The 27,988-nt window shown below is 37.2% G+C and overlaps 1 protein-coding gene across 3 annotated transcripts in view; it reads right to left on the bottom strand.

Annotated features, from left to right (window-relative positions):
* Positions 1 to 635: 635 nt before the first annotated feature.
* Positions 636 to 27,988, bottom strand: part of SMARCA2 (SWI/SNF related, matrix associated, actin dependent regulator of chromatin, subfamily a, member 2) — a 118,768-nt gene continuing 91,415 nt past the window's right edge. For 2 of the 3 annotated variants that reach the window (XM_027709658.1, XM_027709660.1), the window contains 6 exons: positions 20,979 to 21,196; positions 9,575 to 9,680; positions 8,247 to 8,348; positions 3,473 to 3,605; positions 2,209 to 2,351; positions 636 to 1,580 (listed from right to left, as the gene is read on the bottom strand). In XM_027709658.1, the coding sequence (XP_027565459.1) occupies positions 1,545 to 1,580; positions 2,209 to 2,351; positions 3,473 to 3,605; positions 8,247 to 8,348; positions 9,575 to 9,680; positions 20,979 to 21,196 (738 nt within the window). In that variant the 3' untranslated portion in view covers positions 636 to 1,544. The remainder of the gene's footprint in view (positions 1,581 to 2,208; positions 2,352 to 3,472; positions 3,606 to 8,246; positions 8,349 to 9,574; positions 9,681 to 20,978; positions 21,197 to 27,988) is intronic. The other variant, XM_027709659.1, reaches the window with a different exon arrangement.

The following is a 27,988-nucleotide window of genomic DNA, read 5'->3' as shown; positions in this document are numbered from 1 at the left end:
GCAAAGCACAGCACTGTGAGGGCTACTGTGGGGAAATGAACTCCAGCTCAGCCAGACCAAATACAACGCAACGCAGTAAGAAGAGATTTGTTGTAGACACACTCTGAGAACCATGCAGTTCACACCAGACAGAAATGTACTGTTTGCAAATAGGCTCCTAGGATTGTACATTTTTTACACAATATATATTCAAATCTAAGAAGTTTAAATTATCCAGAACAGCAAAATTAACTGCAGATATGTAGTTCAAATGTTTACACTACCGCATCTTATTGCATCATCACTCTGATACCTCAAGATAATACTTTAAGTAAACAGACTTCTAGGTGAGGTAGTTGCCTGCATAATTAATTGTATTCACGCCCATCAGGGCATATGGACACACATTTCCTAAAAGAAAAAAAATGTTTATTTTATTGCTTAATTATTTTAATTGTAATTAAGTAATGAACTATGCTTTTACTTCAAGGTATTTACTACTTCAGTTTTATTTTTCTTATTTTAGTATGTATTGTGTATCTTCTCTGCATTTCAGAAGATACTTCTAAGGTACTTGAATTTTACAGGAGACACTTCTGCCCTTGACCCTCCTATAAAAAGATTTGTGTGGAACTCATAACACAAGGCCGCATCTATTGAGCTAAATTATCTCTTTATTAGGAAAGCACCAACACCACATTTTTCAAAATTACTGGAATTTTATTTGCCTCAGGCTTATGACTTGCAACCAAAGACATTGTGCAAAGAAAGCAAAGATTAAGTACACTTAAGGGAAAAGGTGATAATCCACATTGGTAACATAGAAGATCAGTCTGATGAAAGAAGCCATACATTACACTATATAGATTGCAATATTCAATAGCATTTTTTAACCCAACTTTTTTAATAGAGGAAAAAAAAGTTAAGCAAAGTTTACAGTAGACATAAATCTGATACAATTCAAAAAGCATTTTTCTGAAGATCGTCAAGCGTAAAGTGGAAAAACGTATATGGGACAAGGTGGATGAAGGCTAACTATTGAACATTTATGAGCTATTAAACAAAGTTGCATATATGTACCACAGTGTAAAAAACAATACAGAACAAATTAAAAATTTGAAAACTGCCTGATGAAAAATAAAATAACCAGTGGCTTTTAATGACTTCTCCTGGTTATCAATGCTACAAAAGACTTTTTATTTTTTTGTCTTTCTGAGGCCACTGAAAAACACCTTATCAAATGATAAAACCAGGCACAATCAAATAATTACGAAGTCAAAACTAGCCTATAGAAATATACTAATATCCCCCATTTTCCATCAGAAGTTTTTTGTTGTTGTTGTTTTTTGAGGCCTATTTGGTCACAATATGTTACATTTTTTTTCTTTTTTACACCATGATATCATATGTTTGTCTGGCACTATCCTAAAGCTAATTTTTAGAGAATGAGAATACAGAAGCAACCCAATGTCTATTTGACAAAAAGAATTCACTGGGTGTAAAATAGAAGTAAAGAGAAGAGAAGGGGAAGGGGTCAGTTCTGCCAAGAAAATAAACCCTATGGATCACTCATCATCACTTCCGCTTGCTTCCGACTGGTCCTAGAGGTAAGAGACACAAGACAAGTCAGAAATTCTTTCCAGCTATTCTGTGGAATTTGTAAAAGAAGGAAAAAAAAAGGAAGTACAAGGAAGAAAAATGACAATTAAACTGACAAATCAAGTTAGCCTAAAGAAAGTTACTATGTTATCTAATAGTTCTATTTCATGACATTTCAGCTAATTGCTGTAGATTCCTTTAGAGAAGGAAAGACAGAGAGTCAGGAAACACCAGCTCCTTCTTTCTATCCAGACATTTAAAAACAACTGGGAAGACATCTATTTTCATTTGTTGAAATAGCAGAAGCACCCACCAAAAAAAACCCATCAAGCTAAAAGTTTTTCATCTGTGGACAACAGCAGACCATGAGACTTAAAGGTTCAATGGATGTAGTAACAGCTCGAAGAAATAAGCTCCAAATTTCTTAGACTTCTTGTCTTCCAGCACTGGGACCAGATCTCATAAGCACACCCAGATACAGTTAACACCCCCACCCAAATCTCTCAAGATGATCACTACAGATTAAACATGTGCTTAAGCATGAATAGTTGAGAATTCTGACAGCAAGCAGGACAGGGCAGAGATGCAATCACTGTAATCACTTCCACAGTCTCACTGAACAAAACTTACATTTTCATCTTGATCCTCATCACTATCATCATCACTCACGACAGGCTTGGCTTTTGCTCGGCTTTGCCTCTTCTTGCCTTTTCCTTTTTCCCGACTTTTTTCATCCTTCTTATTTAACTTGATTTTGACTTTCACTGATTTTGCTGCAAAAAGTTAACAGCATATATTAATGTAACTTTCACTTATCAATTTTTATATGCTGTCTCTGTTCGCAGAGATTCACCTCTGGTAGCAAGTTGGAAAGATATTCCCCTCTGACCTTATATGGACTGTGGAACAATGAAACAGAGCTATTTGCTTTTATTTCTCTACTTCTTGATAGTTTTAACAACAGCTTGTAATAAACTATAAAGATTAACTTTGACCATGTGCCCTTTCTTTTCATTCTCAGAATGCACAGTGTCTACAGGTAGTATATGGTCCTGTGAGAAGATACACATCTAAAAATACTTTCTTCCTTGGCCACAGAGATGTTTAGCCTTGGTACAAACATTGACTTTTTTTTTATTTTAAACTACAGAAATGCTATGTGGAGGTGACCAGCAAATTTTGAGCTGACATCCCTTTTAAATTTCTGATTCCAGAATATCCGCTCATTTCCAAATGAGCTACTAAAGTTGCATGCTTTGCACACCCATGTGACACACTTGGAAGAGTAGCTCAGAGCCAAGTATTACAGCTTCTTCAACCAGAGAAAAGGTAGTTGGAGAGTTTGAGTCAATGTACTGGATGGCACAAAGTGCAACGAAGGGATCCCTGCTTTTCCACTTCATCATATTTCCAAGTCCGCAGGGACTGAATGAATGTCCTGAAACAATCGGAGCTTCATTTAGTCCTTGTCACACTGAAGGGTATTTGCAACATCACGTGGTTCTCAACCAGGTGATGAACTCTGTATGTCACACCATGCCCAAAGGTTGACCACCCATGGAAAAAGATTGTCTCTGGCCTTTCCAGGTACTTCTATTTACAAATAACACGAACAGGACCCAAAAGCTTTAAAAACACTCATGGCCAGTCCACAAAGCACTTCCGTGATTTGTTTTTGGCTTAAATACAGTTTACTGTACTCTAAGAAGTACAGCCAGAAAACTGAGCTGAAAGACTTACACTGAATGTTAACACAAAAAGCAGCAAACTTAGTAAGAAATTACTTCTACCACTGGAAAATAGAACCTTGCAATCAGTCTCCATGCAGAAATGGGAAAACCTTTCCTTCCACCCCCAGATACACTTTCTTTTCAGTATTTAGCAGGGGACTCACATTCTGATTCCGATTCTTCTTCTTCTTCATCTTCTTCATCATCATTGCTTTCATCCTCGCTTTCTTCTTCTTTGGCTATCTTCTGTCGCGCACTTTTGAACACAGACTGAAGAACAATGGAATCTTCATAGATCTACAGTACAGATACAAATCTATGTCACAACTAAAGTCAAGCAATATCAAAAATTCACAGCATACACCTTAATTTTCAGTGCAAACCTACACAGTATATGGCCTTTTCAAATACCGACTAAAAGTGCCTGTTACATGAATTGTACAAGAAATGTCAACATTAATTCTTCATGCTCTAAGTGAAGAAATTTGTCAGTAGTGAGCTGCAAACAACTGTTACAATGTATTACATCTCAAATGTCCAGTTAGAGTGTTTTTCTTATAATTTCTATTACCACAGGAACTATTGTGATTTTCATTAGATCATAACAGCCTTGAAAAACTACCAAAGGAACAGACTTCAGCAGTAAGCACCTTAATTAAAAAACAGGTTATAGTCTAGCAATACAGCTGATAATGACAAACGGCTAACCCTCATGTAATTATCTTTAGTTTTTTTTTCTGAAATCCAAAGTGGCTACAAGGAAAATAATTTATTCCAAGCAGCTCATTCCTTCCTTCCTCTCAGATCTAAGATGTCTGAAAAACAAAATCAGGGCTTGCTCTAAACCTAACGTGTTCAAACATTCTGTAGTTTCCAAAGTATCTTTGGTACATCAGATTTTCTCTTTAACCTCAAGCATGAGGGGACTGTCAAGAACGAGAGGACTTCTTTTGGCTTGTAACACATTTCTCAGATTAACACACTAAAAATCTTGTTGTCTTGCTGAGTATCTGGTTCTTTGTAATCACCCGAACATATGACCCTGTACAGTTTGTTTCATAAAATGTCAGAAGCCAAGCACTGGACAAGTCAGCACTAAACAGTTAAGAATAGTTAATAGAAGAGTATAGAGTCACAGACTGCATTTGATTTTATCATCATCAACAACAACCTTGGCTGTCATACTACTCCTTTGGCTAAATAACACACTTTCTTGTATAAAGGGACACTTGGTATTTGTAAAAAAGATAATGGGAGGATTTTTGGCTGCCATTATACAATCTGTATGCTAAACTTGATAAAATTGCTCCAATATTTTGTAGGTTCAATAAACCAAATCAGAAAAAGTTTGTTCAGAATACTTTACATGAAATATGCAATTCCTATTTTTTCACTTGATTGTCAAGTCCGTTTCAGAAAAACTGCCTCTCACTGTGGACTTTTCCCCATTCTGCAAGTGCTGCTGTACTTTTTGTTACGAGATGTTTGATTGCCCTTGATCATGGTAAAATATATATATAAAATTATATATAAATAAAAAATCATGAATGCCTCGGAAAGGCTGTTCTCATATTGTCTTATGACATTAGTGAGCTGTGAGACTCCAGAGCTTCCTTCCTCGAAGTCAAATAATAGCTGACTTTCTCTTATAACTACCTCTTTTCAAGTCAGCTATTGAGAGAAGCCGCCAAGTTCCTCTGAGAACCATTTATTTTTCATATGAATAAGCCTAGCATATTCAATTGTTCATAGGAATGGCTCTTTCAACTAACTTTCTGTTCTTTCTCAGACAAAACACTTTTCTAAGAAAAAAGAATTAAAGACAATGTACAACATCGTACTTTTTTAATGCTGTTCACTACATATTTAGGAAATAACTATGACCCAGACTTTCAAACAGAATTTCCCAAGGAAATTGAGGGGGGTTAAAAATTATTTTAACCTTCTTAATGTGGAATTATCTTTAATATTGATATCTCTTTTGATACACAAAAAAACCTGGAGCTGCTTCATGAAAAGCTGTGCAAATTTTATTATTTTGATGAAAATCCAAACCCAACAGGTTCCAATAAATCCCTTCATAAAGAGAAAAGCAATGACAACAGAACTTCATGACAAATGACAACATTCATGACAAATATCTGTTTCAAGAGATATAAAGTATTTTTAACCATGCGTCTGTTTCATTCAGCCATTACAACACAAAAAACTTTCCAAAACACTGAGGCTGCATTGAGGACAAGAGCCTTAAGCCACGAAGACACTCTACCCCTGAAAACCCTTCATAAGGTTCCATCTCAGATGTAACTGCTTTGCTTCAAGGAAAAGCAGCATCCATCATACTAAGAGAACACTTGAAGTCACTGTGTGCTTAAACCACTACCTCAATTAGCCCTTTGTTTTTGAGTGCACACACAACTAATCTAGTTTACTGATATGAATTGGTATGTCTGAGCAAAGACCTGAAATACTACAAAGAACACAGGGTAGCAAGGTAGCCCTGAAAACTGGAGGACTACTGCAGAAGTGTCCTGCAACTCAGGGGAAATAAAAATGAATGGTGTGAGAACTTCACAGAGAAAAAAACCCTAAAATAAAATCTTAGCTACATGTTTGTTATTTGGGCTTCATGCTATAAAAACTCTAGGTCAGGGAATTAATGTTGGTTCATTGGAACACAAAATAATACTACAACACTCTGATACATGTTGGGCTATTTTCAAACAGAGTAACAATATCTACTAACAGTTCTATCTACTCAGGCTTACTGCCAATTTTACCACCTTTGCCTAACAAGAGACCAGTGTCCCATGAGCAACTTCAGTCATTCTAATGAAAATAATTTTATTATTTTTCCTATTTCACTACTAATTTTTCTTTACCTCTTTTTACCTTTTCTATCAACTTTTACCATTTTCTGAAGTCTCAGCCACAGCTTTTGTTTTCCTTCACTTTTTCCCCCCACTTGTTATAATTAGATATTTATAGCTGTTTGACTGCTATATGACTAACAGTAGAGTGAAAATTTACATTTGGACATATAACAAAACTTTGTCCCAAGCTTTCTACCATTATTAATTGTCTTATTTAGATATTTTCAGTTGCTTTATTTATGGTTGTTTCCATGTAACTGAAGACAGTAAAAATACCACATGTACAGAAAACATTTTTTGCCTCTAGATATCAAAAATAATAACAAAATTATGAGCTATATCCAACAATCTTAAATTGCTGCAGCAGTACTGCTGAAAGAGGAGTTAAAAAGCTCAGGCGTCCTGGAAGCTGGACCAGGACGGCCGATGGAATGTGTGTGGGGGGTGACCTTGGGCCCCCCCCTCGCTGCTGCTGAGAAGTTAGCAGCCTGAGATCAGAGCACAGAAGCTCTGATAGAACTCTCGAGGAAAAGGCCTTCAACTGAAAGCTGCCCGAGACGTTCTGACTCAGGGGTGAATCCCCTGAGGAAGGGACCTTCACGGGGGTCTTACACCCCATGATATGATGTGGTGAAGCGAGTCTTGTCCCTGCTACGCAGCTTACGGAAGAGAAGACCCTCGTTGGAGACGAAGGGCCGAGGGGCTTGGACTCCTCTCGTGTGTATTGGCAAAGATCCAGCTACAGCTGCTGCACGGAAGACAGAGAGAAACTACTGCCTTAGAGGGACTGCTGCTCTGAGAGAGGAAAGGATCTTTTCCTTCTTCCCTCCTGGACTTTTATTTGGAAGGGAGAAGAGATTTGATCCATTGTAAATACTGCTTTATCATAGTAGAGATAGTTAAGATTGTATATGATGTATTATACTATTTATCTGTTGTACAGTCTTGTAATATATTCCCTTCCCCCCATTTTGAGTCTCGTGTGGTGTCTGGAAAACCCATCTCACACCGGGTTGAGATGTGGGAGGGGGGCTAGAACTAGGGAATTGGATTTTGGGGCTCTCAAACCATGACAATTGCATACTCATTTTTAATTCTCAAATTTTAATATAAACTCCTCAGTTCAGCTAAAGGAATCACTAATGTTTAGAAATCTGAAGGATGCATTAGTATGGGAGGCATCACCCTTCAGCTCACCTTTATTTAGGCTTCTGTTAACATCTTTTTTTTCCTCTTGCACATTATGGGAGCTGTCTTCATGTTCTCTGCTTCAATTTAATACTATATTTGCATTACACTTTTTGGACCTTGTCTATAAAAATAATCACCCAAGACTACGTTTCACTGTATGGCGAGAAAACTTTCTATTTTCTCATCCAGATTTCATAGTCTTTCCTTTTCGTTAGTATCCTTCTGTGTTAGTATCCTGTTCTGAATTCACACCACCAAGCCCATTCATGTGTGTACAACATCTATTTGAGATGAGTTTGCCTTCTAAACCTAAAAGACTCATCTGGGATTTATAATTATTGTCTCTAAAAACAGACACTGACCTTTCAACAATAAAAAAAAAAATTGGAAAAAACCAGGGGATTCAGAGGGTATAAAGCTTCATACACACATCTTTACTGCTGGACAAACCTTGAATTTGTATCTTCCATTAGCAAAACTGAAGAGCTCACTACGAAGTATTTCCTCAACATCCTGTCCTAAGCTGTATTGTTACATCTGCTCCTTCTGTGATCCACTGTGGAAATCTAAGTTGATGTATTACTCTACACACATCACCTTTTACCATGCATTCAAATAGTCTTACTGCAGTTTTAAAGTACACACAGATCAGAAAAAACTGATCTCAGAAATAAAGTAAAAAACAATTTCTCTGCATACACACATTGCAGCTGTGTCCAGTGAATTCTGGATGATTCTAACAATGTGGGCATTTTTTTCTATTCGATGTAAGAATTAAACCATAGGGTTTATTTACAAAAATAATAATCAAAAAGCACTAAAAACATTAGGTAGGGGAAACCTGTACGTTTAACATAAATTAATTCATTCAGACCTGTGATCCCTCCAAGTTGAATGTCTGAGCATTGTGACACAGCAACATAACATCTTTCTCCAAGTCTCCAAGACTCCGATACTTATGGTTGCGAATTCTTTCCTGTTGCATTTGTTGAGGAAATGAAGACAAGTATTGATTAGCAGTGGTGTAGAAAGAAAAACAGCAGACAAGACACTGACTTAATATTTGGTTCAACACATAAAAATTTTCTCTTTAAAAATTTTACCTAAGCATCAAAACAAGTATCTGTTTAAAACAAAGTCTTCAACCATGTTGTTAACATATTACTCAAAAAATGCATCAGGGTAACAGAGAAAAATGAAGCAATTTCTACATGAACTGGAAGGGTTAAAAGCAAGAAAAATTGAGCTCTTTTGGTACAAGAAGTTCCAGTTTCTTCTTTCTAGCAAGGAAACAAAATAAGCTGTGACACAAATGAAAGTTATAGAATTATGATATTGCTTAACATGCAACATGCTGCCTAAACCTCATCTACTAAACTGTGTTGGATCTGACCTGGCTGTTCCAAGATATGATGCTAGCTAGGGTCTAGAGGGGAAGCCATCCAAGGAGCAGCTGAGGTAATTTGGTCTGTTCAGCCTGGAGAAGAGGAGACTGAGGGGAGACCTCATTGCAGTCTGCAACCTCCTCGTGAGGGGAACCAGGAGGGGCAGGCACTAATCTCTTCTTTGTAGTGACCAGTGACAGGACCTGAGGGAATGGCCTGAAGCTGTGACAGGGGAGCTTTGGATTGGATATCAGGAAGAGGTTCTTCACCCAGCAGGTGTTTGGGCACTGGAACAGGCTCCCCAGGGAAGTGGTCACAGCACCAAGCCTGACAGAGTTCAAGAAGCATTTGGACAGCGTTCTCAGGCACATAGTGTGATTCTTGGGGATGGTCCTGTGCAGGGCCAGGAGTTGGACTCAATGATCCTTGGGTCTCCCTTGCAACTCAGGATACATATGATTCTATGATTTTAAATTTAGGGTTGACTATATTCCCCTAGAACCACTAAAGCTTCATAAACACAGTGTTTTTACCAAGTCATAATCAAGTCTTCGCAAAAAAGGCACTGAGATGTCACTTCTGAGAGTGCCATTCATGTCACACTGCTACAGTTTGATTTGACTTTGAAATGACAGTGTTACACTGCAATATACACTAAACAAAATTACTAAAAAGGTGTGTAACAATGTTTAAAATTAATGCCACAAATACAGGTACATGCAATATTCATGTTGTCATTTCAAAGATGACTTTATGCCCACCTTTTTGTATAATAAAAACAAAAAGAGAAAACTCTACTTCCAAAAGCGGTTCTTACCTTTATCTTTTTGAAGTCAACTGGTTTTCTAATCAATTCATAATACTCTGGTAATTCTTTCCGAGATGGGAGCTGAATGAAGACTTCACTTAGCTGCCGTCCTGAACTGTTGAGAAAAACAAACCATAATGAAAAGAACTACTTCAACTTTCTCACAAAACACACAAGCACAAATAAAAACAAATAAAATCACTTTTTTCAAATAATGAGAAACTGACCCCTGATTTTTAAATTTGATACAGATAATTAATTTACAATTTAAAACTGCTGTCCTAAGCAGTTTTCATCATCATTCCATCATCATTCGAGATCATTATGTATAATAGGCTTTACAGAAGCAGGATCAGGATTTGCATCTGAATTCCATAGTTACTTGCACTCTTATCCTTTACTCCGTTTTGTTCAGTAATTTTTAGCAAGTGTCCCTTCTGTGACTCTTCAGTTTATCTTCTTCTTGATTACTTTATAGTTGGTTTTGTAATTCCTCATCATAGCAAACCATTTGTTCATACTGATTTCCATTATACTATATGCTGACTGCTATTAGACTAACGAGATGTTAGTCTAGTTTTTCTATTAATTACTGTTGGGTTTTTGGGAAGATCATTGCAACTATAGCGAAAATCACTACCGCAATTTGTACTCTTTCAGTCATCTGAAACAAAGTGACAGGTTATCTATAAAACTTTCATAATCTAGGACCATTGCCTATCACTTATTTACAGGTGTTCAGAATTTCTAAGATTCCCATATTTCTCATAGTTTATCCTTTTTTAATAGCCATTTTAACACTTTCAAGTTGAGGGTCTTTTTTAAATCTTCTTAATTGTGGTTTCCAATATAATACATGACTGTAAGTCACCTGGAGAGGAAATGTGTTGAAGGCACTTATGGACTTGTTGTTTTGGTTTTTTTCCCCGTGTGCCTGTCGTTTTTCTCACAAAGGAGCAGAAAAAAGCTATGCTGTGAAGAATGGTAGTTCACCGCACATAGCATTCTCGAGCATTTCCCAGTTCACATTGAAATGCTTCCTTCTCTCACAGCTACTCCAAAAGCGCCCTGTTTTCTCAGTTGCATCTTCAGATGGTAACTCAGGAATACTACAGAGTTGGGCAAGAAGGTTGCCAAGTCCTGGGCTCCACCTGAGCTTCTCTCTCACAGTCACCTTCCAGAGTGCTGTGAGATGAGACACATTACACTAAAACTGAATTGAAAGTTAACTGAAGCAATTCTGCAATGGAGGATAAGGATGATAAAAAGCACATAACAGCTCTGCCCTTTACGGAAGTAATGAATGCTTACTATACCTTATGCATTTCTTAATGCCTGAAATAACACTAGAATTTGAGAAGGTACTATTTTTCTTATGTACCTGAGAGACTAATGAATAAGTAGGAATAAACAGATTTTCCTAATTTCCTAACTAGCTGGTGCTCACCTAATCCACAATTTTTTATTGTTCTCCGTGTAGTCCTGGGACAATGGTGCTCCTTACATCAGAGAGGACAACAGTGTAAATGTTCTAACTGCAGACTGCTAATTACTCTTGTTCCACCAATATCCTGGGCACCAACAAGCAGCCAGAATATTTCTTCATTCAATTCAGACTGAGAAACCAAAAGCCTCTGTCTCATCCTGATAACTTTTGTCTGACTTGCAGCAGCAGAAGCTGCTCCCCTTGCCTGCTCATCAGTGACTCCTCGATCCCAGCAAGTTTATGGCACATGCCTGAGGGCACTCCGGGGTGTGCTGCTGCAGGGTGAGACAAGGCGGTGGGTGTACGGTGCATCTCAGCCAGGGAAGATGACAGTGAGGTCTAACCCAAAGAGCTCTTGGGATAGATACTCCAAGATGCCACTCACACCTCAGTGGTAGCTACTCGCAATTTCACTCAAGAGATCTAATTTATTTGGGAAGCACTCTGTTACTGAAATAGAGCAAATCATAAAATGACCAGATAATTGTCATGACAAGTCTTATTATTTCTCTCCTGACAGCAAAGAATTGTGAAATTCTGGCCACTGCACCTGCCATCTTTGGTACAGTCACAAATTCATTACTTTCATACTTCCCCTGTCAAAGTGTTTATACTATGGATTTAAAGGCACCAATCTTGTTCATGACCTGTCACGCCACATGACAGAGCCTCTCTTCATCACAGACTGCCCTCTCAAAGTGAAACTGGAAGCAATACAAGGAAAAGCAATGCATTAAGTACACACTGTGCAACTCGCTAAATCAATGTGTTTTTATTTCTTTGCAAACTGAGGACCTTTCTTATTTTATTTTATTAATAGAGGGAAATGTTGAGTAGTCACAGCTGCAACTGAGATCAATGAAATCTGTTCTGAACATATACAACACTAAGAACACCAGAAATCAGATCTCTGGTGCCCAAATGGTATCTTGAAATTTAAGTTCCTATTCTCCATCTGTAAAATGAGAATAAAATGCTGTGAAAGAAGCTCTGTATCTGCGAAACATTCAGACTACTTATGATTATAAAAAAAAAGTCCAGGAGGAATTCAGCTATTCATTAAGTGATCAGTGCACAACTTATATATGCAAGGCACTGATCCTGAGGAAAAACAAAGCAAAGCAGTATCCTGTTGCATCATTACACAGCACACTGTAATTTACCTTCCTGCACCTTTGCACAGTTTGAATGGGGACTGGCTGTGCAGAAGGACTGAGTTATCAATGCTCTGTTTGAATTTCAGCAGCTTTAACAGAAATATCTATATGACAAAAATTACTAAACCATTGAAGCTAGTGTTTCTTCAGTTGCAGTTCAGAATCTAATACAAAACAGAATGACTTCAGCATAAAGGAAACAGCTACTAATAAAATAATTTTGATCAAATTTTAAAACATGTTAGTATATTTGTCCTATTGAAAGAGCTCTTGATGATTACAGCTTTTTATGTCATGGCTGTATTTTGTTCTCTTTTTACATACACACAATTGCCTTCATACTGTATTTTATTTTAATAACATAACAGTAATAAATTATTAAACAGTAATATTTTTTGGTACAGAACCAGCCAACTGTGATTTGTTCACACATTTTACTAAACTAGTAATGTCAGAGAAAAAAACCTTCAAGCTTTTGCTTGATATAATTAATTACTGAGAATCTTTAAGACAATGAAAGAAAAAGCACTAAGGGCATGAAATACACAACAGACAGAACACTACAGCTTGATTTTGTCTACTCATATCAATAACAGCTTATTCTATCGTTTTTATAGAACCTACTCTCACAAAGAAGTACTATTTATCTTACACTCTCTTTGTACATGTGCATCCATACTATAAAAAAAAGCGATCTTTTCTAACATAATCTCAAACTGCTGTGTTGTAGATACAGTAGGAGAAAATTGGTAATTATTAATGCAACTCTGATTTTAATCCTTGTCCCCACTTATGTAATTAGAAAATAATAACCACAACAACTACCACACAGAAATCATGCGCAGTAAAAATCACTTATGGTTGCCTAGCAACTACCAGGTTATGTGCTGAAAGGAAGAAGGACCAGAATAAATTAAAAGACCTGACTGCAAAAGAACTGTGAGTGACAGTTCACTGCTACTGCATCAGTTTACCATGCTAGTCCTGTGTTTGCTCACGTTAAAAATACTTGCATGCTGTGCAAGTTAAAAAATCATTAAAAAATACTTCTCACTTTAAAAATATTTTTGGTTAGAAAAATATTTGTGCTCAGTGTTTTGATTTTCTCTCATTTTTGTCAAACTGCTTACAAGGTGCATATCAGCATATAACTCTACCTGTTTAGTCAGTATTGTCTTCAGTGAAATGAAATGCAGGAACGCCATCTGTACGAGGCTCTTTTTGTATTTATTTTCCCTAGCAGTATTTGGCCAGAAATAAGCTGCCACAGACCTGACAGAAGTATTAGTACTTATCAACATTCTTTCGCCTTTGAAATCAAAAGGAGAGACAACTACAAAGGTGAAACTTCAACATGTTCTTGTACTTCTGGCAAATTTCAAACTTTTAACAATACTGAAATTCAATTTAGAGAGGATAGAATGAAGCATTCTGCACCCTTGCCCGAGTCAGAGTGCTCACAACCAGAACCATGGCTTGGTAAGTACAACTTTAAATCAAATGCAACTCACAAGAATGCTATTTAAAAAAAAAACCAAAACGAGTGTGGGAGAAGAGAATTAGAAGAGCTGACATAGTGAGGTGGTTCCTTTCTATTTAACAACAATAGTAAACCAGCTATGTAGGGAGATTACTAATTTTCATTAAATGTATTTAATGGTTCCTTTTTGGAACTGACTGCAGTAATACATGGTGGACTTGTACCCATCATTGAATGGAAGTAGATGAAAATAGTTAAACATATAATTCCATATTGACATATGGCTATGTACTCCATAACTTGGGCTTGGCTATAAATAAGAATTATTTACTTTGTGTGTTTGAATATTCAAGAGTACCAGTTGGCATAATTAATTACTCATTAGATTAGTGATGGCTAATTATACTACTCTTCATTTTACAACAGTTAAAAACTGGCAACTTGAGAAAACAGCTGAAAATAGTCTGAATAAAATCCATTTCACATACAGGAAAAATACTCTCTCCCCGAGCTATGTCATCAAAATCAGAGTACTATGGGCACAAATTTAAACATGTTGGCTTTAACGACGCAGTGATCAAAACACTAAGCACCACAGACAAGGGTAGTCTCTTGCCAAGCAGGAAAAAGGCATAACAACTCCACCTTCCAATTTTCTTATCAGTTTTATTAAAATGCAGTCAACAGCTACCCAATACTGGGAGGAGGCTTTGTGAAGTTAACCAGTACACCATGCAAGTCTTTACTTTAAACCTATGAACAGAGCAAACAGCAAGCAGAGCACAAATGAAAATCACTCTGTATGACATAGAGCTATCAGCATCCTGGGAGTCCTGAGTTCAGCTGTTGCTATTCAAACAAAGCTAATGCAAACTAGGGGTAGCATCAAACTGGCACCTAGACAGGAAACATCAAACTCTGATGCAAGGCAGAAGAGAACAGTGGGTTTGTAAGGAAGCTGAATGATTACAAGCTATGAATCACAGACTCACAGGTTGAAAAAGACCTCTAATATCATCCAGTCCAACCATTAACCCAGAACTGCCAAGTCCACCAGTAAACCGTGTCCCTATGTGCCACATCCAAATGCTTTTTCAACGCTCTGAGGATGGTGACTTAACCACTTCCCTGGGCAGCCTGTTCCAATGCCAGACCACGCATTCAATGAAGTTTTTACCAATATCCAATCTAAACCTCCCTGCGGCAACCTGAGGCCATTTGCTCTTGTTCTCTTGTTACCAGGGAGAAGAGGCTGTCCCCACCTTGCAACCACCTCCTTTCAGGTAGCTGTAGAAAGTGCTAACATCCCCCTTCAGCCTCCTTTTCTCCAGGCTAAACAACCACAGTTCTCTCAGCTGTTCCTCAACAGACTTGTGCTCCAGAGACTTCACCAGCTCTGTTGCCCTTCTCTGGACATAGTACAGCACCTCAGTATCCTTCTGGGAGTGAGGGGCCCAAAACTGAACACAGAATTCGAGGTGTGGCCTCACCAGTGCTGACAGTACATGGGGTCAATCACATTCCTAGTCCTGCTGGAATGAAGTATCATTCATTTTCTCCACTTAATTTTAATAATCAGAAAAAGAAAGCAACACTTAACGGTTTGTCTTCCTCTGAAATAAAACCTAAAGAAAAAACTTCAAAAGAGGAAAAAGATTGTTTGGGAGACTAAGTCTGCATGTGCATAATGTAAACTCAGCAGCTGGGGCTCAAATTTGGCATACAAAAAATGTAAAGGTTTTTGTAAAAAATTCCAGTAAAATTGTTCCTGCTTTCAAGCATTTTACTGAACATGCAAACTACTTTTTGTGTGCCAAACTGATTTGGTGATGCCATGCAACAGGACAAGAGGCAATGGGCAGAAACTGATGCACAGGAAGTTCTATCTGAACATGAGGAAGAACTTTACTGTGTGGGTGATTGAGCACTGGAACAGACTGTTCAGAGAGGTTGTGGAGTCTCTCTCACTGAAGATATTCCAGAACCATCTGGATGCAATCCTGGCCATGTGCTCTAAGATGATCCTGCTTGCGCAGGGAGGTTGAACCAGATGATCCATTACAGTCCCTTCTAACCTGGCCCATTTTGTGATTCTGTGATTTTGCTTTTTGAAAGCATAACATAAATATTACACATATGAGTCTACAATAATTGTTTCTATGGGCATTCCTAATTTTAGAGGAAAGGAAAGACAGATTAAAAGCATCGGAACTGGAAAAACATGTGACAATAATGCTGGACTGATGCATTTCAACTTGCTCTCTTCTAAAAAGGTGTTTTACACTGCAAGATTACAACAAGGTACATGGCTGTAGAGGCACCTAAATCTTAGTTTAAGAAATAACTGCAACAAAAACTCGGATTAATACGTATTATTGCAAAAGCAGTCTGCAAAGATGATGCATATGCTTTGTTTTGGAGAACTGGAATCAATGTGTAATTGGAAAGGTGCTTCCAGGACCTTGAATCTAAGGTCTTGGTATTGTAAAAAAATCATATGTAAGTTTTTCAATCAAGGATCCAAGGCTAAATCTACTTAGTTATTTCTGTTCCACTACTTCATATGGAAAGGTTCCACAACTTTTAATTAATAACTTGTATGAACTAAGGAATGCTTATATATGCTCATATAACCTTGTGGCCACCATCCTGTATTTTTACATATTTCTAGACTCTTCTTGTGTTTATGCTTCCCTTCTTTCCAGTGAATTTACTGAGAGCAATCATCTTCCCCTCTCAAGACTGTGCTATGTTTGGATAAACAAACCAACCTGTTTCCTCTTGCAAGGCTCTCCCATGCTACTTATCACTGAAATAATTATTTACACTTGTCTCAGTGTAAACTAATCTTTTTTGAATGGAAAAGCATTCAAGTACTATGCACAGCAACTCAGAAGCATTAACAGCATCACATATAAGGACACACATATATAACGAGTATTTCCACAACCACACAGGCAATAGTGTCTGTGTGAAGCTCCTATCTTCTTATGGCTGGACAATACTGATGGATTGTAGTTGGCTTTGATCAGTAATTTCTCTGCCCAGGTAATTATTTTTCTGTCAGTTCCACTTGAACTGATACTTGAGCCAAAAAAGAAGTTCCCTATTCTTAGTCTGTAAGTACCATATAATGCACTCTGAGGTACTGTATTTCATGCCATTTCTTTTACTCCAGACTTAACTGTGTCTAGTCTGCTGTGAGTATCATGCCAATACTGATATTATAGCACTTTAGACTTTGGCTGGGACATTCCTCATTTAATAAATATCATAAATATATTGTGATGTAAGCCAACATCAATGCTTGAAGAACTTTTGTGGTATCTTCTTTCCAGTTTAACAGCTCCTTTTTTAACAGTGCCTTCAATTACATATTTTTGCTTGTTTTCACTCAGATTAGTGGGCTTACTCATTAATCTACACTTTCTTTCATATTATCTTATAATTTTCCTGGGGTGGCCTAAAAAGTGCTTTACCAAACTCACAGAATCATAGAATGGTTTGGGTTGGAAGGGACCTTTGAAGATAAACTAGTTCAACTTCCCTGCTGTGGGTAGGCAGGCACATCTTTCACTAGATCAGATAACTAGAAGTCAGAGCATGCTGACCATATCTTCTCTCTTACTTCTTCTTCATTACGAACTTATTCTCTATTCTAAACCATTAAGATGAAACCTAGACTAATTCAGCTTTACCTATGATAGCAAAGCAGTACAGAAGAGTAAAAAAGGATCTGCATCTATAAGTACTGCTCTGTATCTACAGTTGGCAACACATTTTATGGTTTGATACTGAAAACTGAGTAATAAAAGCACAGGTGCACTTCAAAAAGTGACTTCAATAGTGATTTTTACTTAATGATTTGGAGCATATACCCTACAGTTCTTCAGACCGAGGTATCACTATCTGTTTCCAGTTAACTAGAACAGATATACAGATAAGATAAAGAAATGCCTATCAACACGAAGAAAAGCTTGAAGCACATCTCCCAATACTGGAATCCAAAGCAAAACAGGCTGCAAGACGCAAGTATAGTCAACTTGACAAGGACCTCAACAACTCTCACACCAAAGGCATCTAAGCAGTCCAAGTTGAACATTTTCACAGTGCCTTGCATCTTTGTACTTCTTCTCTTTTTTAACTATTTTCTTTATTATGTGGGACAAGCCCCAGGTACCATAATTCCAGGAAACTAATACTGGCTGCCGGTCAAGTCAAATCTCACTGCAGTATTCTCTCCTTCAGTATATTCCTAGCTCTCTAGAAAGATCCAAAGAAAATCAGCTTTTACTTAAAAATTGCTCTCTAAGAACTATTAAACACATTGTCAATGTAACGTTTCATTAAAATTTTGGGATTCATGATGGGAATAAAAGGAAATAGCTGAGTTGCTATACTGCACTGCAAAAGAAAAAAATATAAATAAAAGGTTGAAATTGCACTGAGGACACAACAAAGATAAACAGCAAACCAACCTCAATGCTAACTTCCACTCTCTTGCATGGAGTTCTTTAATTCAGGTTTACAAACACCTCTGAACTTCCTTTTCAGAAAATGATATGCTGTATTTCTCCACACTGAACATTTACTTCAAATGTTGCTAATATGCCTGTTTAAACTCGTTTTGACCTTTACATAATAATCGTGTGGTTCAAACTTCAATCTACTAAAGCTTATTGTTTGTATTGTTGTAACATTTAGCTCTCCTTGACATAGACAACCCAGCCTATCTTTTTGCATGGTTCTTAAACAAGGAAGAAAAGGATGATACTTGTCCCCAGCTGCCTACAACAGAAGTCAAGTACCAGACAGTTAGGAAAGCACTGGAGAATCCTTCCCTGCAGGAATATTACACAGTGTCACCGCAGAAAAGCAGCCAACTGGTACTCCAGATTTTTGTGAGCACCACGGATTTTAATTTTTTTTTAAAGAAAGATTTTAATAAGAACAGAGAAGTCATCCTGTATTTACAAGGAACTCTTCTCAAAAGCAAGGGAAAACATGAGCTAAAGCATGCAGACACTTATTAGTTTAGTAATGTATTCCTTTGATTTTTTTGCATGCTGCCCTTTAAACTGCAACAAAACTTACTAAAGATTGCAGAATTGGTTTTGACAAAGTAACTTGGGCCAAAGTCAGTAAGATTTTTGATAGGTATCACCAGACCACCTTTTGGGACACAATCAGTTCTCCATAGTCTGAATCAGCCCTCTGGACTTATCATGAAGAAAAGATGAATCATCTATTAGCACTGAAAATTTTAGCTAAAGAGAAAGATGACTTCAAGCATTCAAATACTAAATACAAGAAAAAGCATTTTTTTCCCCAGATGAAGCTCATGGCCTACTTTTCTTCTAATTAACCTGTCCCTCTATACTTGCCCCAATTGCTTTCACAGACACAAAAGCCCAGAGCTGAACAAACATGAACCCCCGACAAAGCTGAGGGGTTCCAACACCTAAAATCCACTTTTTTCTAAAGCGGCAAATCCTGAAAATAGTAATGGAACTCTAAAGAAAAGTTAGCTCCAAAGATTTTTAAGACGTTGAAGTTTCCTGATGCCTCAATGTGCAATTCTGTTCTGTCCCAGCTTTCACGGGATTGAGTGGTTTGATGTTAGCTCACAAAAAAATCAGAATGCAGAAACTTGGAACTCCTCTGTATAGCTCATAGCACTGAACACCTCACTTTAACAGGCATCTTTAATTCCTTACAGAATAGAGTTTCATACAGTTTTTAAATTGGGAACAATCTGTCTCGCATAAATGTGGGCTCCTGGGAGAGGGAACAGTATGCCTTGTAACTACATAATAGATCAGTGGTTAATTTTTTTGACAGAAATCAAATAGGAACTTCCTGGGGCACAAATGTCGGGCAAAAATCTTTAACCTCCCCAGTACCTATCAGTTACTATCAGGCTAGCAGAAGTAACTTTGCTTGCTATTTTTAAAGTGAGAAATAGGCATCCTGATAAGAAGTGCTTAGCTTCAGGACAAGGCTCAAGGCCGAGAACGCAAAATCCTTGCAGCCCTGACTGGAATACCTGAACTTAAACAATCCTCCCTTCTCAGCTATTTTATTAGTTGGGACTCACAGCCAACTAAATACGCTGAGATGGTAGTCAGCTTCCTGCTCATCATGTTTGTTGCTGTGAATGCTGTTCCAACAAACTTTAGGACACACTCTAGATAGAGCCCACAGATCACAGAAAGGTTCACTGTAACAGTTACGTGCCAAAAGAGCCATGCATCACAGCAGTGTGTGCTTCACCAAGTACCACAGAAGTCACCCTTGTACAGGTAGAGCCAAAATAGTACCAACAAAAAAGGGCAAAGTGCAAGTTGCCATTTAAAGTCACAGACTGAAAGTTGTTTACAGGCAAAAATTACTTTGTTACACCTGTGCAGGTCCCTAATGCAAACACTTCTTCACTTTCTCTGAATGCATTTATTATTAATTTACTTTATAAAAAGTGCTTATATGATTTAAATAATTCACTGTATAGCAAAGATGGGACAAGTACATGAGAAGGATTTACTGATTTCTGACAGATAGAAGCTGAGTTAAAATATAACTTTCTCAACCAAGTTTGACTCAAAAGATGTTATGAACTAATTCTCAATTTCTTGCCCATGAAGTACAGATGTTTTTGATTTGAAAACTTGCAAAACAGAAGTCTTCAGATGGCATTTCAGATCAGAAGGAATATTTTTTCCTGAGGTCCAGCTATCTAGCATTTTGTTACGCTGAAAATAGGAATTGCTTGACAAACAAGCATCCATCTCTTCTGTGGACAACATATTACACTCAGTAGTTCTGTACTTTTTCTTTTGGCACCTCTGACACTCCTGATACGTGCCCCACACATTTTGGGCAGTCTTTTAGGTCATGGTGAGACCCATGTAAACTTGCATTAATAAATCTGTAGCTGTGTCTTTGAAAAGATTAATCTCAACACATGTTGAAATGCTACACTGAAGGAAAATCCCACTCAAGCCAAATGTTCTTAAGTACATCTTCTGAGCAGAATGACTTTACTCCTAAGCAGGAGCTCTACGCTTACTTTTTGTAATTGCGATTCAACAAATTTCTATCAGATGGGTCTTAAAATACCCTAAGTCTGAGACTTCCAGGATCAGGCCCTAAGTGGAATTACTTATCTGAAAAGTTGTGTCAGCAAGTCCTTCTGAAGACTGAAAAAAATGAAGCTGTTATAAAACACAGAGATCGATATCGGTAGAGAGGGAGAGAGGACATGCAACAGATAGAGACTGTCTCTAAGCTCACCTATCCTTGTAGTTTATCACAGTATCAATGATAGCATTCATTTGTTTTGTCAGTTTAGGTGGGTTGGGTGACAACTTCTCTGCAGGAGGTCTGCCTCTTCTTTTCTTTGCTTTCTCTCCATCCTCCTTCCCAGAATCTTTGTCCACGTTTCTTCGTCTCTTCCGTTTTTTAAGCCGAACTTCCTCTTCCATTTCTTCCAAATTGCCGTCCTCAATTGCCTGACAACCATGGATTCAAAAAGTAAGATTTTTAAACAAAACAGATATTGCAAAGGTAAATAACAAACTGTATTGAAAACCAACCACAACAAAACCCAATGCAACTCCACAGGATGCCGATAATTCAACTCAAAATGTTCAGTTTATTTATAAACAGGAGTACAAGAAACTGAGTTGCTGGCAATCAAAGAGACACTAAACATTAATTTCTCTTAAGAATCCCATTGTCCTTTCTCTAAATATGTGCATGGTTCATCTGAACCTTGAATTCCACACCAAATCACAGCCTGTGGTATTGTCTCAGTAAGCGTACAACAAACATTAATTTTTTCATATCAGTGTTAGTTCTGGGTTATATAGTTCCACGCCAAACAGACTTTGGTATAACATGTTTCAAACGGGATAATCTAAATTGTGCTTAGCTCCCAAAGCCAGCTCACACACAATTCTTTGTGCATAAAAACAACACAGAGATACTTCATGCAGTAACAACTCAACTTCTCTTCCAAATGTTTTAAGCAACTTCTAAATGGTCTGTTAAAACCATCTCTAAAATGCATCATTTTCTTCTAGAATAGTAACCAGAAGGTAGGTAGAAGCACTGACAGTACAGCATTTACTGTAAAAAGCACTCACAACATGGGAATGAAAAAAAACCACCCCCAAAACCAAACTGCACACACAGTCACAGACATTGAACACTTGTTTCAATTACCTGGATGTATGCTTTTAACCAGACACAGCAGCTCTACGCAGAGGGATAAAAAAATTGCTACGAAAAACCAAACTAGGAATAAAGGGAACCTGTTCACGTACACTGTCAGATCCATGTTATAAAGCAAGAAGCTGAACTTTTCTTGATTTGAAAAAGCCAACAAAAGAAAAGAAATAAAAATACCAGATCATAAGAGAACTGAAATTAAAATAAAAAAAAATTAAATAAAAAATCTTAAAATTAAGGCTTTCTGATTAATGCCTTCATATAACTGATGTTGATATTTGTTGCTTTTGCCTCAATATTGCCTTGAGTACATGCAAATGCTAATCAATCCTTTCTTGCAGCTGAAAGAGCTCTAATCCTAAGGCAATTACCTTCATTTCTCCACAGCACCAAACATGGCTAATATTTATGATCATGTGAGCACAACAATCAATATTAAAAAGTGATTACAGCCCAGACGTAATTTTTCTCAACTGTGTACAATGTCTCTTCAAAAACATTTTGTGAACAAAACCTAATGCACAACACAAAACAACCTGGCATGTTAAAAATACCAGTGGGATTTTGAAATCTGTTTTCTATGCATCCTCCGATGTGCAAATCCACAGAACAAACACAAACGCAGAATCCTTAGAGACAGCCTGAAACTAGGCCTTAATAATCAAAAGACAATTTACATCATGCTTCCACAGCGTTCAGATAAACACTACGAAGGAGGCTCGAGATCTAATGAGTTATGAAGAAAAAAGAAGGAAAAAAAAAAACCTGCACACAAATTCATTAATATTCATCTGGATAAAGCAGGACATGCGCTATAAACCACTGAGGCTAACAAAGATTAAGAAAAGGAAATTTCTCGGCATATCTTGGAAGCCAGAAAAGCTAATAATAAATACAGTATGCAAGGCTGTCAGCAGTTAATGTCACTGCTCTCCTCAAGCACTCAGTTGTACACTGAAACACAGAGAACACTGACTTTTGATGTGTTACACACCTACACATGCCTGTGATGTAGTTCTACTGAATCTTCAAGACGGCAATGAAAAAGGATATTTACCTTACCACTATCAGCAGGCCGGCTATCGGAAATCACAGTTAGTGGGGATAAAATTAACAAGCCAGCAAAGCAGCGAGCTGCTAGTCTCTTCATCAGCTGATCAGGAAAAAAAAGAGAGCTGGGGAAAGGCTATGTTTTCATATACAAGTAATTTTATTTTACTGAAAATTTAATACTGAAAGGATTGTGGATACTGAAATCTGCTGTTTCATTCTACCTACTACAAGGCCCGAAGCCTTCCTCCTTCAGCCTGCTTTAATATTGACAACTACTTATCATATTTCTCCCCTTATTATTCTAGGCATTCAAGTTAGATCTTTAGCTGAGCAGTTACTGATTCTTGTTAGCATTTTAGTAATTACAGCACAACTAGAAAATTTCATGTATGATTTTAAAACTGAAATAGGTTGCATGCATTTTAAAGATGCATTTATTACAGAAAATTTATTCCTGTTGCTTTGCAGTGAACAGATCAGGTTTGGTTACTGAAACTGATAAAAAATATATTCTGATTTACAAAAAATTAGGAAAAAAACCCCTAAACCAAACCAAGTTATCATTCTGTTAACTTTGGTAGCATTTTGTTGTCCTTCAGAAAACTGGTGTTCGCTTAACTACAATGTATTTATATTTCTGCTTGCTTGACAGGTTTTCTACCACCAAAAAAATTCACTAGTGGTCCTGTCATCACAGAGTTTACTAACATCTAATTTTAAAATTCTGGATAAAATTCTTATTTGGAGTAGGCAATATTTTTGAAAATAAATATCCACAAAAAGAAAAGATAAAAGTGAAAAACGCTGTGTTGTCATTTGGTTTTTTGTTTGTTTGTTTTTTTTTTTTTTGCGTGTGTGTGTTTTTTTGGGGTTGTTTTTTTTTAATATTATATGTAGTAAAGACAAATGATAAAAATAAAACCCAAGTCAAGTAACTTATACTCCTGCACTCTTAAAATTAGTAACTAGCAGGTAGCAAATTAATTCTTAGCAAACTACAGATGCCCTTCCAAACCTTTATCAGTACGATAATGATACAAATCCCAGGCACAAATCTCCAGTTCCTGACAGATGATGGGCTGTGTGAGAGTGCAAAATAACACAGACATCTCCCATGCTCAAACGCCTCTGGATTAGTGAGGTGAACAGCAAGGGAGTTGAGGAAAATGGTACACAAACAAAAATTTAACACTTTCCTTCCCTTTAGGAGACTGGACAAAACACTAAAAAAAAAAATTTGGAAACCTCATTTTCTTGGAAGAAAGCTGTAAAAATTTAATGTCAAATTTTGCAAGTTGCTGAGTGCTTCATGAAAGGCAAATACACCTTGGAGGACCCCACGTTAAGTTCTGTACTGACAAAATGTTCCTGCTTTTCTGACTCTCTTATTGCTGTAACCTAGTCCATGTGCATGAAACAACTTCATTCGTAAGAGGTAAGAGCGCGCTGGCTTCTCAGGGCACCAGAATTTCAAGAAAGAGCACGCAGATCATGGATTAAGGAAATTAAACTGTGCTCCTCAAAAAAGAAGCCTCCACCTCTCAAGCACAAAAATGTATTTGTAAGGAGGCAAGTAGAAGTTACTTCTGAGACAGTCTGCCTTCCTACTGCTGCTTGCAATTATGTGTTTCCCTTGAGAAAGGAAACAGCTGTTTTGAGGTGAAAGTATTCTTAATGAATATGGATACACTACATGAGAACCACAGAACCACAGAAACAAAGTAAGGATGAAATGCAAACTGTTTTGTTTCTCCATTTGAAGGACAGGACGTTACAGATGTATTCTTAACTTCTTCTGGAGAGCATGACACAGCACCATGACTGAATACCTTTTCAATTCAGAATTATAGATTCAAACAAGCACTAAGAGCTACAGGTCTGAGTTTTTTTTCAGGACTACCTTCTGCAAGTCAACAATTGAGTAGGTCTTATATTAGTGTTAATAATTTCACAGGAAGCCTTATATTAATTTTAATATAATTTCACTCAAGTGTGATCACAGAGTGAATCAATGGAGGTGCTCATCTTAAAATCAGTTTTGCTGTCCAAGCCTGACTCGTTTAGATGGCACAACACTGTAATATATAATTATTTTTCCTTTGATTTCTCACAGTATGGCTGTGAGAAAGCTGAAGCACAGTGAAAGCTACTGCTACTACTTATAGTCAAGGAAACTGGACACACAAACCAGAAGTGCAGGGAGCCACGTAATAAGTCTGCTTGATGCTGCTTAGACAAAATGGGAAACAGGACATGAGACCTATTCCTGTGTCCCTCTCCAATTTTATCATAACGAAATGAACATTTAGAGAACTTGCCCCTTCCCTTCAAACATCAGTGCCCTGTGTCTTTCCAACTGGCAAAGCTGGAAGAGAGCTACTATCATGTGAAGAGATTTGCTAGCATGCTAATTAAACCCAATGTTTCCATAGAAAGCAGATAAAACATAGGTGAACAGAAAAAAAAAATTACCTTCCCAGCTTCCTGAACATAAATACTAAACCAATCATGCAAAGCTTCTAAAAGAACAAGCTTTTCTGGGAACAACAAATAACTTAACTGGGCACTATACTTACTATGGCCAAGTCATAGCTTAAGGGCTATGATTAAACTTAAGGGCTGTTAAGCACTTAAAACCAAAAAACATGTCAGTAGTGCAGTAATGAACAACAGATGACTGCTTTGCAAAATGAAGTTCCCATTTAGAAGAGAAGAACCCTATGGATGGCTAATAATAAAAACTGAAAGCACTAAAACGACATCTACCTACCCCTACCGATTTCTCTCTTCAACATAATCCTTCTTGGAAAATTCCATTGACATTCCAAGAGAAGTTCTTTTTCCCCTCTGTCTATTTGAAACCCTACCACTCTTCATTTTACATTTTTTCTCAGATTAAATCTGGCAACCAATGAAGTTTCAACTTTCCACCCTGATGTTCATGTTCTTAAAATGATCTCTTCAAAATCCAGCTCTCTTGCTTTTTCTTTAACGGTATCATTCCTATGTCTGGGACTGCTTCTAATTTCCATGTGTTAGAATTATTTCTTGGCTTTCTGAAGTTCCTTTACACTGCAGATATATCTTGCTATGCTATATCACAGAGGTCAGTATACTACAGATAAAGACTGTGAAGAAGGATGCCATAACTCTTGACAATTAGATGAAAGGGCTTAAGATATTCTATCAACAGTGCAACGACAAAATACCTGAAGACAACTATAACTATTTTAATTGAATTTCCTCTCCTTGCTGGACATTATTGCGCAATAGATTTACCAGACTGGTTTTGCTGGGACAAAATGAAAAGAGAATGTAGACCAAAATCTGCCAAAGGCAAAGAATTCGTGACTACATCCAGCTTTTCCTTGCTTTTGCTGGTGACTCCTTCTCTTCCACATAAGGAATAGGTCAGAAAGTCTCCATCCAACACTTAAGTAGAAACAAAGGTATTGTTTTTTAATTAAACTCGAATACAGTGTAATTATTGCAAAAACACATCAACTTGTAACACATGGTCTTCTCAGATAAGCTGAACTTCCAGCAATTATGGACACTGAGTCCTTCGGCCATGTGTATCTGCATCTTCACTTCACCAAAATTTGTATTTTAAGAAGTGGGAGAAGATAGATTGTTTTCTGTTTTGCATTTGAAAATTATTCGCACTGAAACTCCAGTTGCCTATATTTAATTAGACATTAAGGAGAGCAACAATGCAAATTGTAAGTAGTTTTTTCTTGCATTTTGATTTAAAGACTGATGCCAAAAAGACCTGATAAAACCAGGCAAGAATGTAAGTTATCTTTAAAGAGAAAGGGTCTCAACCACAGCAACAGGGCATAACACTGAAAAATGAAACGGTATCTACTTAAAGTATTAATAGGACCAAAGCTTTTATCTTCAGTGTTTTCTTGCTGATCTGAGAAAATTTTTTAAGGTCAAATATCCTAATATTTAATCTTGATATTCTGTGGTCTACATCTACTCAGCCACACCCTTAAAAGTTCTGGAGAGCATGACACAGCACCATGTGTGTTACAGAACTACCTGTAACTGTCTTCTACAGTTTTCAAAATGTCTTGCTAAGAAGACTGCATTTAAACAACCTCTTGTCCAAGCCAATCTTACCTAGGAGCAGCAAAAAGATGGGGGAGAAATCTAAACACAGTCTATGTCAGAAGCTATCTATATCAACTTCTGACTTTTTATCACTGAACCATTTTGTTGTGGTTGGGTTTTTTGCCTTTTTGTGTTTCCCAAATATTCCCCCCTTCATTTCAGAAAGCTGTATCATCTGCTTAAGAATTCTTGTCACTTAGAATTATAGCCTGTTTCTGAACACAGTGAAAAAAGGCTCTCATTGAAGACTGGAGGACAATTTATAATAGACTTGTGACATAGTATGCAGGAAAGTTGCCAGATGATAAACAAACTTATTCTGAAAGGGATGTTAAAATAGCAGTTCTCAAGTACCTGATACAGTGAGTATTTAAGATTGCCTTCAGATCATTCATAGCCTTTTCACATATTAATGACTCGAAGAGCAAATATCATTAATGCACTGGCACTGGAAACAGTTGCAGGTATCTTTGGAGGTATGATCAGAAGTAAAATCGAGAGACACAATAAGATGTAACTAACTTAAGAAAGACACTGGAAGACCATCATGAAAATACTGCAGATATGTTTCCCGGCTTCAGATTCACAAGCAATCCACCTTAAAGTAATATCTACCATGACAGAGATGCCTCATTTTTTCCCCTTTATCTTGTTCACTCTCATAGAGACACACGTTTGTTGCTTAGACAGGATTCTGGAGCATTTCGTGACTGGTGTTATTCAGTGAGGAAGTGTTAAAAGGGAAAATTTCTTCCTTTTTAAAAATTTTTTATCAGCATTTTTCCGTCTTGTCCAGAATTCTGATTCATGAAAGCCTACTTCAGGAGTGTAGAGGACAGTATATTTACAAAGGTATTGTGAGAGAATTGGCAATAGAGTTATGCTTTTTCATAACCAGG

Source organism: Neopelma chrysocephalum, unplaced genomic scaffold (assembly GCF_003984885.1).
Source record: "Neopelma chrysocephalum unplaced genomic scaffold, ASM398488v2 Primary Assembly neopelma1_96814, whole genome shotgun sequence".
Taxonomy (NCBI): Eukaryota; Metazoa; Chordata; class Aves; order Passeriformes; family Pipridae; genus Neopelma; species Neopelma chrysocephalum.
This window is presented reverse-complemented; position numbering and strand designations above follow the sequence as displayed.